General features: G+C 41.2%; 1 protein-coding gene across 10 annotated transcripts in view; it reads left to right on the top strand.

Annotated features, from left to right (window-relative positions):
• The window catches only part of UNC79 (unc-79 subunit of NALCN channel complex), a 240,667-nt gene that overhangs the window by 174,191 nt on the left and 50,856 nt on the right, over positions 1 to 15,620 (top strand). For all 10 annotated transcript variants that reach the window (XM_081830011.1, XM_081830016.1, XM_081830010.1 and 7 more), the window contains 6 exons: positions 2,012 to 2,114; positions 4,379 to 4,519; positions 7,324 to 7,362; positions 13,308 to 13,420; positions 13,509 to 13,594; positions 14,513 to 14,686. In XM_081830011.1, coding sequence (XP_081686137.1) covers positions 2,012 to 2,114; positions 4,379 to 4,519; positions 7,324 to 7,362; positions 13,308 to 13,420; positions 13,509 to 13,594; positions 14,513 to 14,686 — 656 coding nt within the window. The remainder of the gene's footprint in view (positions 1 to 2,011; positions 2,115 to 4,378; positions 4,520 to 7,323; positions 7,363 to 13,307; positions 13,421 to 13,508; positions 13,595 to 14,512; positions 14,687 to 15,620) is intronic.

Below are 15,620 nucleotides of genomic sequence, written 5' to 3'. Positions count from 1 at the left end.
GACGATGGACTCTGAAAAACAAACTGAGGGTTCTAGAGGGGAGGGGGGTGGGAGGATGGGTTGGCCTGGTGGTGGGTATTGAGGAGGGCACGTTCTGCATGGAGCACTGGGTGTTGTGCACGAACAATGAATCATGGAACACTTCATCTAGAACTAATGATGTAATGTATGGGGATTAACATAAGAATAAAAAAAATAATGCATGACACCTTTTGTGTTGTCGTGTGAATAAACAACTTCATGGAGCTATTATTGTCAGAAATACCTATTTCTTGGCATTTGTATTGGGTAATTATTGGCTTGAAACCACCCAAATGACTTTGATTCCTTCTCTTTTCTTGACTTGAATTGTGAATTCTATTTAATAGTAATTGGTATTAAATTCTATTTAATAGTAATTGAGTCTTCTGAAAGACTTGACTCAATAATTTTTTTGCCCTTCAGTGTCTTGTTTCCAGTAAGACCGTATATGTATCACCATCTTATGGGGTGACTCCGTCCACTTTTAGCATAGACATTTTGGCATCTGATAGACACGGTCTATCAATGTTCAAGAAATGCGGAATATTAGATTTAAACTTTCTGTGTTTTGGTTGCTTGAAGCAACTTCATGCTGTTTACCTTAGTGTTTAATAATTAATCATGTCTCCTTTTATCTTGGGCCCAGTTCTTGCCTTTTCTATTACTAATCAAAATATAGTTACGCTTGTAATAAATACTGTTGCTTCCCCTCAAAGCACTATCCTGATGAAATAATTGGAGATCCTTGTTAGTGAGATACTGAGGTACAGGTAGAAAAGAGTGTTACTCAGAGATAGCTGGTAAATATTGTAGTAAAATTTAGGATACCCATTTGGGATCTTTGGAAGTGACATAAAGATACTTTTAGATACTTTCCTTTGCTGTTTGAGTCCGCAGGTCTCCTGCTTCTCATAAACACACTTTGTAGGCTTTGATCAGTCAAGGGAATATACAGTCTGGCAGCATCTTCGTTCTTTAAAGGCTTCAATACCATTTTTTTCTCCCTCAGATTGAAACACATTGCCCACTTTGCTAGGTTTCTAAAATTGTTGTGTTGCTTCTTTTAAAAACTGGTTCTCTGAATCATTATTTTTCTCCTATTTAAGGGCAGATCATACAATTTTGTTTTGTTTTCCAGCACTAAATTTCCAGTTCCTTGATGAGAAACAGACTCTTTAATGACCACTGACTTTTTCTGCCTTCTTTCCTGACTGTCTGGCACCTGTTGTTTTCTTAGTAGAGAACAATTTACTCATTGCTAGAGCATGTCGCCAAGATTCCTGCCTTAGATTTCTCTGAAAGCATCAAAACCCAAAGTTTTAAACTCTGTGATGTTGATTGGCCGAAGTCACTAGATGATTCCTTCAAAACACTTGATCTTTCATTCATAAATATTACAGTTTGAAAAATGAAGTCTTTTGCTTTGGGGCTTATGATATTAATTTCCAAGCTAAAAAGCTGTTCTGATATTTCTTAGCTCAAACCCCTCCCCTTGCTTATGTGTGTAGAGTTCTGGGATCTTATTCCCTTTTCAAATTAGCAGCATTTTAGGGTCGGTAGGCATTGGTGATTTTAGAAACGTAGGATTGTAAGGGCAGCTTCCATGTATGCCTAGCAAATAAGGACTCTAAACTCACTTAAGGGTGCTCTTGAATAGATTTCCCCCTTTTTCTATTTTTGTCTTCATCCCCTGTTGGCACACTGAACTCTTTCTGATTTTTTCGAAGTCAAGAAGCAAAGGGAGTTTAGCTCTTAAAAGTCACACAAACAGAAACAGATCACAGTCCTTCTTGAATTCATTTTACCCTTGAAACAAATCAGTCTTTCTTGAACTCATTTGACCCTTGAGGGGTTTTCACAATGCTGTTGAGCTGATCCCATCACATTCCGTGAGTGTGATCTTGGGAGGATTTATGAGAGGAGGATGGGGCTTTCCTGGCCCCTAGAAACAGACCTTTATTCACCAGGTGTCTCCTTGCTGCTTCCCCAGGTGCCACGAAATCCAGCCTGCTGTCGGCCCCCAGCATCGTCAGTATGTTTGTGCCGGCCCCAGAAGAATTCACAGACGAGCAGCCGACAGTGATGACAGACAAGTAAGGTCACGCTGTTCTTTTCTTCACCAGATTTACAGAATCTGAGCGTATGCTCACCACGGTTGTGAGAAAGGATCAGAGGAGGCGTGTTATGCTTTAAGTCATAACTTGTTCGTCAAGGGGCCGTGGCCCTAAGCGTGGGTGGGCATTGTTATTTTAGAAACGTCCTATCATTGTATGGCCAGCATCTGTTTATGCCAAGGCATGTTCCTTTCTCAGTTTGGACAAATGCAAATCAGAGCCACTTACTGATTATTATAAGCTTCAAATTGTGAGGATGGGACTAAGTATGGAGACTTGATTCTTATTCCCATCCTGACAGCAGAATCCTTTCTCTGAGTCTCAGACTGGTACGTCACCTCACAGTTTGTCAGCCTTCAGCATCCCCAGATTTCTTAGAGGATAAAGTCCAAATACCTTTGCTTATGACAAAAGGCCCTTTAGACTGAAGGTATGGCCTCACTGCTCCTCACCTGGAGCTCTTGCCCCAGCCCCCTCACCTGCTCCAGAGCATGCCTGATGTGTTCTCTCTTCTGTGATTTCATACGTGTCCTTCTCTTTGTACTTTCTCTGCCTGGCGAACTCCTAGTCATGCTTCAGGACCCAGCTGAAGGCAGAGTTTCCCACTACACACAAGGCAGAATTAGTCATACCATTCGCCAAGTTTCCATAGTATCTATGACATCTTTCTGTTCCACCACTTACCACATTGTATTTGAATTGTGTCATTGTTTATACATACAGGTTGTGAGTTCCTTAGGGACTGTGACCCTTTCTTCTGTCTTTTATGCTCTAAGCTCCCTATACATTGTCTGGCACACAAATGGTTGTGTCCTGAATATCGTAAAGAATAAGACTTGTAGGGGGCGCCTGGGTGGCTCAATTGGTTAAGCGACTGCCTTCGGCTCAGGTCGTGATCCTGGAGTCCTGGGATCGAGTCCCGCATCAGGCTCCCTGCTCAGCAGGGAGTCTGCTTCTCCCTCTGACCCTCCTCCCTCTCATGCTCTCTGTCTCTCATTGTCTCTCTTGCAAATAAATAAAATCTTAAAAAGAAAAAAAAAAAAAGAAGACTTGTAGGATTTCAAGTTTGGAGAGATCCCTTTGGGCTAGGGAGACTTCCTGGTGATGCAGTGGGTAGGCTTGTGAGACAGGGAGAAGAATATGAGGCACGAGGGGCTGGTGTGAGGATCTGTGCAGCTGGCCCCAGCCAACAGTCATTCCTGAAGAAGCGAAGGTGCCCGCCTTGGAGAGCTGCCTTGGAATGTCCATGTGGGGAGCACCTAGCTGTGTTTGGAGGCCTTTTCTTGGCTCCTCCTTTGGTACAATGTCCCCATTCTGTGTCCTCCTCCAAGTCCCAGTCTTTGTGTGCACTCCATTTCTCTTTTTTAGTTACAGATATGAATCTTGTATTTTTCAAAAAGGTCAATTTGTCAGGGATTTCATAGATAGAGTTTGTATTTAGGAAGTTTCCAGATGGAAAGTTCTTAGTGGTGATCTTAGCTCTAGTTCCCTCGCTATTCCCAGTAGACTTTCCCTTCACTTTCTAAAGCTGTCCGGTTGTGGCTGAATAGAAGGGCTGTGGCTTTGGCTGGGATGAATTAAGTTGAACCCGTATTAGATACTATCAAGATCAGTAAGTTGCAAGTGACTTAGGAGCAAGTGCCACTGTGTCCTTACCTATTACACTCAGTAGGCGCGGTGAGTTCTTAAGACTGATCTGAGTGAGTGGTAGAGAAGAGACCGTGATCCAGACTCCCCAGGCTTTCTGGAGTGTTCTCTTGGCTTAACTGCCCCATGTCTCACCCACAAATAGGACACTTTTCAGTCTGAGAGCATAGGAAAGCTTCCATTTGCATCTAGGGATTTTTCATGTTTAATTTCAACAAATGAGAAAAATATCTAGTTACTGACCATCCCTAGCAATAATTTTACATGCCTAAAATCCCTCAACCAGAAGCTTCAAACTGTTAGTCTGACTGGCGCTTGCTGTAAAAGGGACCAATAATTTATGTCCATAGAGGCCAGACAGTTGTGAGTTGAATGTTTTCAGTGACTTAAAGAACCTTCCTCATCTCTGTCATGTGTGCTGTTTCTGTGTCTAGGAGGAGGCTGGCAGTGCAGGCCACTATGTATCATGAGAGTGGGGCCACTGACCTCCTTTTGGGGACTTTTCCAAGACTCCTGAGAAATGGCTTCATATACTTTGTTATATCTTGAAACCATTGCTGGCTTTCGTGGACAGCATTCCTCTGTTTTCTTTGCAGATGCCATGACTGTGGGGCCATTCTTGAAGAATATGATGAGGAAACCCTTGGGCTGGCCATTGTGGTCCTCTCCACATTCATTCACTTAAGCCCAGACCTGGCAGCTCCACTGTTGCTGGATATAATGCAGTCTGTGGGAAGGTGAATATTGCTTTGGTTCTGTTTGGAAGGAAGGAGGAGCCTTATTCACTCTATACCTTGACATAAAAACTATCAGTTCAAAAGTAAAACATTCAGTAACCTTTTAGATGTTTGATATTTGTGGGATCAGCTCAGACTAATTTTAATAATGGAATGTACCAAACTTTGGATTGAATTCCCAAGCTCTGTTGGGTCATGGGTCACCATGTCATGGTGTCAGAATGATGCTAGAGGAAATTGCACTAAGAAAAATCTCCTCTATTTGTTGCTCTTAATTACTACTTGGGCTAATGTATGGGGCAGTACCCAGAACTGTGCACAGTTTATAGTTCAACAGTTTACAAGTTTTAGATATTATTATTAGATATTATTATCTATAAGATTTAGATATTATTATCTCTCCTTACCTGTTTTAAGATGGGTTCTCTAGGCACCTTGCAGTCTTGAGACATTGTCCTGAGAGGGGAAGATGGAGTATAGTTTTACCCTTCTGACTCAGAAAAGGGAAGGATAGACATTTTATGGGAACAGGGCTTTCAGCTGGAATAAGGGGAGATTAAACTTAGCTACTTTGAGAATTTTCATGTTGAGAAAATTCCATTTAGTGGATAGGACATTAGATAGAAAGTGATATTTCATGGGTATACGTAAAGTTCAAATTCAGTAACAAATTGTAGTCCTGGTATGCATAATTTATAGGAGACTGGATGAAATTCCACATGAATGTACTATGTTCCCAGTCTGTTCTCGCACAGAACCAGGGGCTTTTGGCTCTGGGCTTTAGACTGAGCTCTTGCTCTTTAGTGATTTGTGGCTTAGTTATTGAAGAGCTCAGTGGCTCAGTATGGAATAACTGAGGAGCCATACAAGATAGGATGTGATTGAGAGCTGTAACAGTAGTGTGAGTGATCAGTGCTGTAGAAGTTCGGGATGGAAACAGTTTCTTAGGGAAGATCTCTATGGAGGAGGTAGGGAAAAAAACAGAATTCTGCAAATTGCTGGTATTTGAGGGAGGGAAAGAGAATGAATTGTAATGGAGCTAAAAGTTGATCTTTTTTTTTTTTTAAGAAGAAATACTGATTTCCAGTTAAAGTCAAACAGGAAAGCATTAAAAACCCCTCGACCCTTAACGCCCTTGCCCAACATTTTTCTGTAGTGTCCTTAAGAGTGTATATCCTTAGGAGATGGTATAACTATTCCACCTCTAATACCTAGAAATAGCCAGTGTGCAGTGATGAAGAGTGGGTGATGGAGAGATAAGAAAAGATGAAATATTTTATTTAAGTCCTTGATTTTAACCTAATCAAAGCAATCCTGGAATAAATGTACCAGCTTGTGGAATTGAGAGTTTTTATTAATGCAAGGCCACAATTCTTACCATCAATACTTTTCAGATTCAGGACAGATAGAATTATTGTTCTGATCTGTTACCATCTCCTTGAAAAAGCTGATCTAAGTTGTAGTCGATATAGAGAGGGGTTTTATTTTGTTTTTGTTTCACATAAGCGAGAAGAAACCGTGTTCAAGCACACTGCTGGCTGTTAGGATGAAAAGATGTGAGCTTTGAAGATGAGTAAAGGCAGAACAGTAGCAGATATGTTTTTACCTGCTTACATATGCATATATTTAAATCTCTACTGCCTTCGGCTAGACTGGTGAGAGAAGGGGGGTGGAGAGGTACATTTTAAGTAGCTGCCGCAGCCCTTAACAACCTAAGCCTAATCACCAAACCCACTAGGAAATGGATTCAGCAGTCACCTGATTCGGGGCTCCCTTGCAAGCCTCAGTTCCAGATGAGGTAATGTGGATTTATGAACACTTAGTTTATTTGTGTTAGTCCCACAGGAACTATTTCCAGGGTGTTCTAAGCGTATGTAAGCTCAGCATTTATCACCCAGGCCTTTCTGTGATTTTGAGATTTGTTCTCTACTTAGATCCCTCTTAAAATTTACCCACCCCTTTTTGTAGATATAGCCATCAAGATTGCATTTGCTGCACCCTTAATGACTGTTTATTTCATTTGCCAATGCTTATTGATTCATTGTAGTGTCATTAACCAAAGCAACTGGGAATGGTGTCTTGTGTTAGCGGTTGCCGGACCCTCCATTCCTCTCCAAATGCGTTCTTGGCTGGGCGCACTCTTGTGGTCTTAAGTAAATGAACCTGAGCATTCCCCTTATTTGTTTCGTCGATACCTTATTGATCAAGACATGTTTTTCTAAACCCACCAGTTTAGCGGGTTTAGACATTCTCTTTCTTACTATACATACAATTTCCATGTGTATGAACCATATAATTATTAAAAATTACATGTTATATAATGATTACTTAATACATTTCTCTTCGCAGTATGTCATCCCAATTTGTTGGCAGATTAGTTGACAAATACCCTTATTACCTATTTTACTGTCTTACAGAGGCTTTTACAGTTTGTGGTTACGTTTCAGAGGTGGAATACAAAGAAATGAATTTGAGTTGAGTTCACATGTAAAGAGACAGACTGGGTCAGATGCTGTTCAGCTCTCTGTCTAAACTGGCTGCCGTGGCCAGTTCGTAGCTTGGCCAGGTGATACATTAAACCAACTAACTGTGTGTGTCTCTGTGGAAGCATCTGATTTGATGCAGAAAGCAGATCTTAGGAACTGGGCTAAGTTGAACCCTGGAGACTGACCACCAAGTTCGCCCACTGTCCCTAATCAGGGGAGTTGTCAGTGGTTTTCCTTGTCTCCCCATCTGAACTGGGGCCACAAGTGGGTCCACAAGAAAACTTAAGAAATTCATATAACTCTGTTTACTTTTTCTAGATTGGCATCCAGCACGACTTTTTCTAATCAAGCAGAAAGGTAAGGTCCTAAAGTGGGCCCAAATCTCACTTTCTTTTTGTCCCCTGTGCATGTTCATCCTGTTTCTAAAACACCAGAGTGTGTACTGTGGAAGGAATGTTAGGTTCAGTTGCAGCTCCAGAGAGCATCCGATCATTTTCGGTTCATTCATTCATTCATGCCTACATTCACTCATTTTTTTTTTTATTCTTTCATGCATTCACTCGTTTTAGTCAAAAAATACTTATTTTAGGCCCACTCTGTAGCAGGCACTGTGCTAGGTACTTAGGTTTCAACTGGGGGCAAAAGTAACATGGTTCCTGCCCTTGTGGGGCCTGCAGTCTATCTGGGAGGCCAACACGAAGAAAATATTTGCACAAATTTATAATTGTAAACAGTGCTTAATGCGATGAACACAATGTGTAGGGAGACTGAATAACATTCATCTATTCAACAAGTATTTTTGGAATGACCACTAGGGACTGACTGAGGATGCTTGTTAACAAAACAGCAAGTCCGGGCTCTCCTGGAGCATATATTTCAATTGAGGAGGCAGACAATAAGCAAATTAACAAACAAGAAAACCGACAATGTCATTTAATATCATTCAGTGCTAAATGCTATGCAAAATAATCAGGTAAGTCCAGATACAGAACAGTCGGAGGTGGTATTTTGGATATAATAATGGTCAAAGACAGCCTCTCTGAGGAAGTGGTGTTTGAACAAAACCTGAAAAGTGGGGAGAGTGATCCATGTGGCAATTTATAGAAAGAACGTTCCAGCCAGAGGAAACAGCAGATGCAAAGGCGTAAGTCAGGGAAGTGCCCAGGATATTTGGGGAGTAAGACTAAGGCAGGCTGGGGCAGAAGGAGCAGGGGAAAGGGTAGGAGAGGAGTGGGCAAGGTGAGGGTTAGGCAGGCCAGGTAGGGCCCAGGAGGTCATTGTAAGGAGTTGGGCTTTTACCGAGGGAAGCAGGGAGTGAGGAGCGCCATGACTTCCCTTGTGTTTTGAAAAGATCCCTCGGCTTCTGTGTTGGAAATAGGTCATGCAGGAAAACAGGTCAGGGGCGGAAGCAGGGAAGCCAGCGTGGAGACCGTTTCAGTGGCAGGCACAAATTAATAAAGACTTGGTTCAAGGGAGTAAGAAGTGGTCCCATTAGGACCAGGAAGTGTTGTTAAAGCCGAGCCTACAGAATTTGCGGATAGATTGGGTGTTGGGTGTGAGAGAAAGACAGAGGCAAGAATGACTCCCAGGTTTTGGTCTGAGCAGCTGGGTGGATGGCTGTGCCATTTACTGAGATGGGCGAGCCCAGAAGACGGCTGGCAGATCTGGTGTCATCTGGGTAGTGGGAGCAAGGGGGAAGGACAGAAGGGCTTCCCTTAAGAAGCGATGTTTACACTAAGATCTGAAAGAAATGCCTTGGCTTTAATGGTGCAAATAGCTCTGGAAAAAGCGTCTGCCCAGGTCTCCAGGTGGTAAAGAACAGACTGTGTAGGAGGAACGACCAAAAGGCCAGTGTGGCTAGAGCACAGAGATGTGAGGTTGGCTTGCCAGATGATACAGGGCCTATAAGCCATATAAAACCTTGTGGGCTTTCTAGCAGCAGTGGGAAACTGCTGAAGGATATTTAAGTGGCAAGGGGTGTGTGTGTAGCACGTAGAAAGGTGACTCTGGCTGCAGTGGGGAAAAGGGACCAGATGAGAGCAGGAATGGGTAGTGGGTGAGACGTTGGGCACATTTATCTCTCTGCTTTAGTTTTCTCATTTATAAAAGAGGGAGACTCTGTATAGCCTTCTTGTGCCACAGGGCTACTTGCGGGGAGGTCCAAGGGATCGGGGATCTGTGGCTGCGAAACTGCAGTAGCTCCTACAAACATAAGATGGTGCTGCTGTTACTGCGCTTCTGTAACTTTTGGTTTTAGGGATGGATATGTGCTCCTTTTTTTAATGCTCATTTAGTTACAGAAATTTTTTTAGACTTTTCCCCCCTTTTATTATAAAAGATTAAATACACTGCAAAGTTGGAAGGACTTTATAGTGAACACTTGTATACCTATCACCTAGATTCTACAATGAACGTTTTACTTGCTTTATCACATATCCAACCGTCTCTCCATCCTTCTGCCTCCCCGTCAATCCATTTTAGTTTTGGATGCATTTCAAAGTAAATTTCAGATATTAGCATACTTCATATATTCTTCGGCAAAGTTATCATTCACTAACGTTTGATTTTGTTTAAGGCTTTTTTTCTTTTGATACACAATTTCCATACTAGAGTATACATACCTTATGTGTATGTTCACTGATTATTGACAAATGTGTACCCCTGCATGACCTAAACCCCTGTCAAGATTTAGAACATTACCATCGCCCCCAGAAAGTTCCCTGGTGCATCTTGCCAAGCTCCACCCACATAGGCAAATACTAGCCTGATTTTTTCTTTCTACCCTAGAGCTTTATATAAATGGAATAACACTGTATGTGCTCCTTGGTGTCTGACCTCTTTTACTCAGCATGATGTTTTTGAAATTTGTCCATGTTGTTGCATGTTATCAATAGTTTGTTTCCTTTTTAGAGCTCAGTACTATGCCATAGTTTATTTTATTCACCCTGTTGATGGACATTTGCATTGTTTCCAGTTTGGGACTATTATAAAGCTGTTAGGACCATTCTTATACAAGATTATTTGTAAACCATTTCTCTTAGATAAATAGCTAGGGATGGGATTGTGGCGTTACAGGGTAGATGTATGTTTGATTTTGTAAGACACTATCAGAACTTCTCTTTAAAGTCTTGTGCCATGTGGCATTCCCACCAATAACGCATGAGACTTTGGTTGTTCCACATTCTTGCCAAAATTTGGTGGTGTTGGTCTCTTTAATTTTAACCATTCTGGTGGGTATCTCATGATAGTTTAAATTTGCATTTCCCTGGTGACTAATGCTGTCGAGTATTTTGTCACGTGCTCTTTAAGACCCTCTGTAAATCTTCTCTTGTGAAGTGTCTGTTCAAATCTTTTGCACATTTTTAACTGGGTTGAGTTGCAGGACTTTATATAGCCTGAATACCAGTCCTTTATTAAATATATCCTGAGAATATTTTCACCCACTCTGGGGCTTACCTGTTCCTTTTATTAATACATATTTTGATAAGATGTTTTTAATTTAGATGAAATCTAATGTTTAAAAAATTTTTAAAGGTTTTATTTATTTGAGAGAGGGAGCAAGAGAGAGAGAGAGAGAGAAAACACGAGTGGGGGTGGGGCAGAGGGAGAGGGAGAAGCAGGCTTCCTGCTGAGCAGGGAGCCTGACTCGGGGCTCCATCCCAGGACCCTGAGATCATGACCTGAGCCAAAGGCAGACGTTTAACCGACTGAGCCACCCAGGCACCCCATAATGTTTTAAAATTTTTACGTAGTTTATGACTATTTCTTCCTGTTGTTGTCGCCCATCCTCAAATCAAGAATATATTCTCCAGCGTTTTCCTCTAAAAGTTTAGTTATAAAAGTTTAGTTATATTTAGCATGTATATGATCCATTTCAAATTAATTTTTATGTATGGTATGAGGGTAGTGGTTGAAGTTCCTTTTTACCCATGTAGAAACCTATTTATTTCAGCACCATTAAGAAAAAAGTGACTTTCCCTTTCCCCACTGGATCACTCCGTTGTCTGTTAAAATCCAATAACGGTATAAGGGTCGATCTACTTCTAGCTCTCTGTCCTGTTCCGTTGATCTGTATGTTGATCCTTAAGCCGGCACCACACTTTTTTTTTTTTATGTTATGTTAGTCACCACACATTACATCTTTAGTTTTTGATGTAGTGTTCCACGATTCATTGTTTGCGTACAACACCCAGTGCTCCATTCAATCCATGCCCTCCTTAATACCCATCACCGGGCTAACCCATCTCCCCACCTCCCTCCCCTCTAAAACCCTCAGTTTGTTTCTCAGAGTCCATAGTCTCTCTTGGTTCATCTCCCCCTCCGATTTCGCCCCCTTCATTTTTCCCTTCCTACTCGCACTGTCTTGATTACTGTAGCTGTATAATAAGTCTTGAGGTCTGAGATTATGAATCTTCCAACTTTGCTCATTTTTTCCAAGAAGATTGATTTGGATATTCAAGATTTACCAAATTTCCATATACATTTTAGAATAAGCTTCTCAGTTGGGGTGGGGGGGAAAGCCTGTTGGGATTGTACTGAGACAATAAGTCAATTTGGGGATAACTGACAGCATAAAAATACTGAATCTTTCAATTCATGAATATGGTATATGTTCTAATTTCATTCAGTCTTTTTTGTTTCTCCCAGCAGTGTTTTGTGGCTTTTAGTGTAGAGGTCTTGCACATCTTTTGTTAAATTTATTCCCAAGAATTTTTGGGTGTTTTAATGCCAATGTAAATGGAATTAAAAAAAATTTCATTTTCCAACTTTTGCTGCTGGTATATAAACATGCAATTGAATTTCTATATTAACATTGTAATGTAATAAACTGGGTTCACTTACTAGTTGTAGTAGAGTTGCTTTTAAAGATTTCTTAGGGTCTAAAAGCATTTGTATATAAAAAAGAAGTCATTTCTGTAAATAGTGACAGTTTCCCTTCTCTCTGATTTTTATGCCTTTTATTTTTTTATTGTCATATTTCAATGAGTAGGACCTCCAGTACAATAATAAAGATGTTAGTGAGACTCCTTGCCTTGTTCTTGCTTTTACAGAAAAGTCTTTAGTATCTCATCATTAATTATGTTTGCTGTAGATATTCATAGATGCTCTTTACTGGATTGAGGACGTTTTCTTTTGTTTCTAGTTTGCTGAGAGTTTTTATTATGAACGGATGTTAAATTTGTCAGATGCGTTTTCTGTATCTATTGAAATAACTATGGTTTTTCCCTTTATTATTTAATATATTGAATTCCATTGATGAGATTTTGAATATTAAGTCCTTTTTATGTTACTGGGATAAACTCTATTTGGTCACAGACCATCATCCTTTTTATCTATAGCTGGATTCAGTGTCCATGAGGACTGCTGGTTTGTCTTTCTTTTGTTTTCATTTCTTTTTTGTTCCCTCTTGCTTTGGTTTTGTTTGCTTTTTTGTAATGACTTTATCTGATGTTAGTTTTAGGGCTATGTTAGCCTCATAAAATAAGGTGGGCAGGGTTCCCTCCTTCCCTAATTTTTGAAAGAATTTGTATGAGTTTGGTGTCACTGCTGCATGAAGAGTGTTTTTGACCAACAAGTTTGAATCCGCATTTCAGGGTAGACATAGCATAATCAAACGGCTTAGGTAAGAGGGACTTTTTACCACTTACCTATTTGGGCTCTTTGATTTCTACTTTCTTCCTGTTAATTCACCCCCTGATCACCTCTGGGAACGTCCTTCCTGATACTTGGGTCTCAGGGGCATAATCATCTCTTGGCTCCCTCTTTTGATGGGCAGAGGTCCTGCAGAACCACACAGATCAAAGCCCTCTCCTTTCTACAAGTACTGGCTCAAGGTGCTCCAAGGAAAGTTCTCCTATCTCCCAATAGCCATGAACATCTCCCTCCCTGCATTTCCCCTCAGATCAGCTCTCTCTTAGCTAATGACCCTTTCTGGGAGGGTCTTGCTGATAATCTCATCCTGGGTTTTGTCCTGACTCTGCCATGTTCCGGACTTAGAGCCTTTGCAGGTCACCTTTTCTTTCTGGGCCTCAGAAGCCTCTTCTGTACTCTGGGGGTGGCTGGAATTCATTAGTCTGGGACCACTCTGACATGTCCTGGTTCTCTCTTTCTAGAAACTTACTGTTAACAGGGACTGCACGTAACTACAGTATTTCATCTCACTGATGAAAATGACAGGGAGATCTTCCATAAGAGGATTGATGTATCAATGCCTGACCTCTAAATAAGGAGGTTCAGAAATACCTAAACTCATGCTGGGTGCTGCATGAGTCCCTGTCTTTTCTCTCCCTGTGCAACCCCAGCATGATGGTTCCTGGCAACGCCGCGGGGGTGGCCAAGCAGTTCCTGCGCTGCATCTTCCATCAGCTGGCCCCCAACGGCATCTTCCCGCAGCTGTTCCAGAGCACTATCAAAGGTAATTCCTCCACGGGGAATCCAGCCACCACAAACGTGCCTCATCGCCGAAACCCAAACACTACTAAATCTGATTGTTGACTTTCCAGATGGGACTTTTTTACGGACCTTAGCCACGTCTCTGATGGACTTCAATGAACTGAGCTCTATTGCTGCTCTCAGTCAGCTCCTGGAGGTAGGTTCGCTTTGATGACACCTCTAAGCCCCGCCCCTCCTGAAATCGCGGCTGAGGACTTAATTCAGTCATTTAATTTAAAAATTAAATTTATGTTAAATACAAAAATGTCAGATTCATCTTAAGTAATTTAAATGTTTAAAATTAATTAAAAATAAAAATTGCCAATGCACGGAAGCATGTCAGTTGGACATTGCTGTTTTGTGTGGATTTACTATTTATTTAAAGCTTCTGAACACCCTCAGCTCAGGGGTGATTAGGCAACTGTTAAGCACACTCACCTCCATTGAGCATTCAGGCTTTCAGAAGGTGCGGTGGGTAGAGCAGCGTGCCCTGTATCGCGAGACTTGGATTCAAGTCTCAGCTTCCCTTATTTGTTGTATCGCGAGGTTTGGATTCTAGTCCTGCGTCTTTGCTCCATCGCGAGACTTGAATTCAATTCTCGGCTCCATTGCTTATTCATTGTTGTATCACAACGCTTGGGTTTTTGTGTTCCGTACCCTCTTTATTAGCTCTCTGTTAGCTTGGTGGGTTGGCAGGTGGCCCTAGAGACTTTCCTGCTTCTGTAGCCGTTATGCTCAGGCTTTGGCCAGCGGAGTTTACAGCAAGCATCATTCGTTGTGTTTTCTTAGCACCTAATCACGCTCACTGCAGATCCTTAAAAGATGTTTCTTATTTCTTGCTCACATTTCACCTTCTCCCACTGAATTAAAGGTCACAATTTTTCCCAAGTTTGTCTGAATTTGTTGATTCTTCTCTGTGCTCCTCCTGCCAATTACAATGAATGGCCTATTTAGTAGGCGCACAACACAAGTTTAAACCGTAAATATGTGATTTTTAAAACTGATCTTCGACAAATAGCTATCTGAATCCCCACGTTGTTTCAGCAGTTGATTGCCTATGCTTTTGTGTTTTTAGGGTCTAAATAACAAAAAGAATTTACCAGCAGGGGGTGCTATGATACGCTGTTTGGAAAACATTGCTACCTTCATGGAAGCTTTGCCCATGGATTCTCCTAGCAGCCTTTGGACCACAATCAGCAACCAGTTTCAGACATTTTTTGCCAAGCTGCCTTGTGTTTTGCCTCTGAAGGTAAGTCCAGGATTTCCTTTTCAATTACGATCTTACGGTTTGCCAACCATCTGCTTAGATTTAATGTTTAATAAAAGGCTGTACAGAATCTCTGTTAGGCACCAAGTGCAGAGTATAATGTAGGTTGTGCTCTCCAAATGTTACAAACTTAGGGCAGTATGCAGTAGGTATTTTGATAGTGATTTCCTGTTTCCATTTGATTTTTAAAAATTAGAAAGATATTAGATTATGTTTATATAGAATTTGTTTTCAATAAATGTGTAAGTAAATAAATACACAGTTTTGTCTAAAAGGAAACTAGACATACAATGTAAAGCTAAGTTTCAGAGAACTGTTTAAAGGAAAATGATTGTTTATGTGTTTGTGAATAAAGTATCTGCAAAACCAAGATGATATTATATTTCTGTTTGGCTGCTTTACCATCACCATCACCACCACCGCCCCCTCCCTGTATCCACCATACCATCCTCCAAGAATACACACAAATTACCTAGCTGTGAATCTGGTAACCTAAGGAACATTTTCAGTACGAGCCCATTAAATGCAGAAGCAGAACTCTATGCTGTAAAAGCTGGAAGAGACCTATAAAAACCATCCCTTTCCAATGCCCCCATTTTCCAGATGGTAGACTGCAAATTCAGAGAGGTGATGGCAGTGTGAGGATTAGAACTCCAGTCTCTTGACTCCCGGTCCAGTATCTTTTCCACTAACAGACTCCTACAGTCCTTCTAAAGCAGGGGTGAACTGAAGGCATTCAGTCTAGTAGTAGGCAGAAAGGAGGTGGCTGGTAGTGGCCATTTCTATGTCTCTGAATGTCATTTGCTTCACAAGTTTTTTGTGCTTTATGCAAATTGCAGAAATATTCAACTCACAAGAAAACCAATCACTTGTTGATCTGACGAGTGAAGTTACATGTTGGCAGCACTGTTTCTTT

Source organism: Leptonychotes weddellii, chromosome 9 (genome assembly GCF_054177405.1).
Source record: "Leptonychotes weddellii isolate Sample4059 chromosome 9, ASM5417740v2, whole genome shotgun sequence".
Taxonomy (NCBI): domain Eukaryota; kingdom Metazoa; phylum Chordata; class Mammalia; order Carnivora; family Phocidae; genus Leptonychotes; species Leptonychotes weddellii.
Note: the sequence above shows the minus strand (reverse complement) of the source record. Positions and strands in the feature narration are given on the sequence as shown.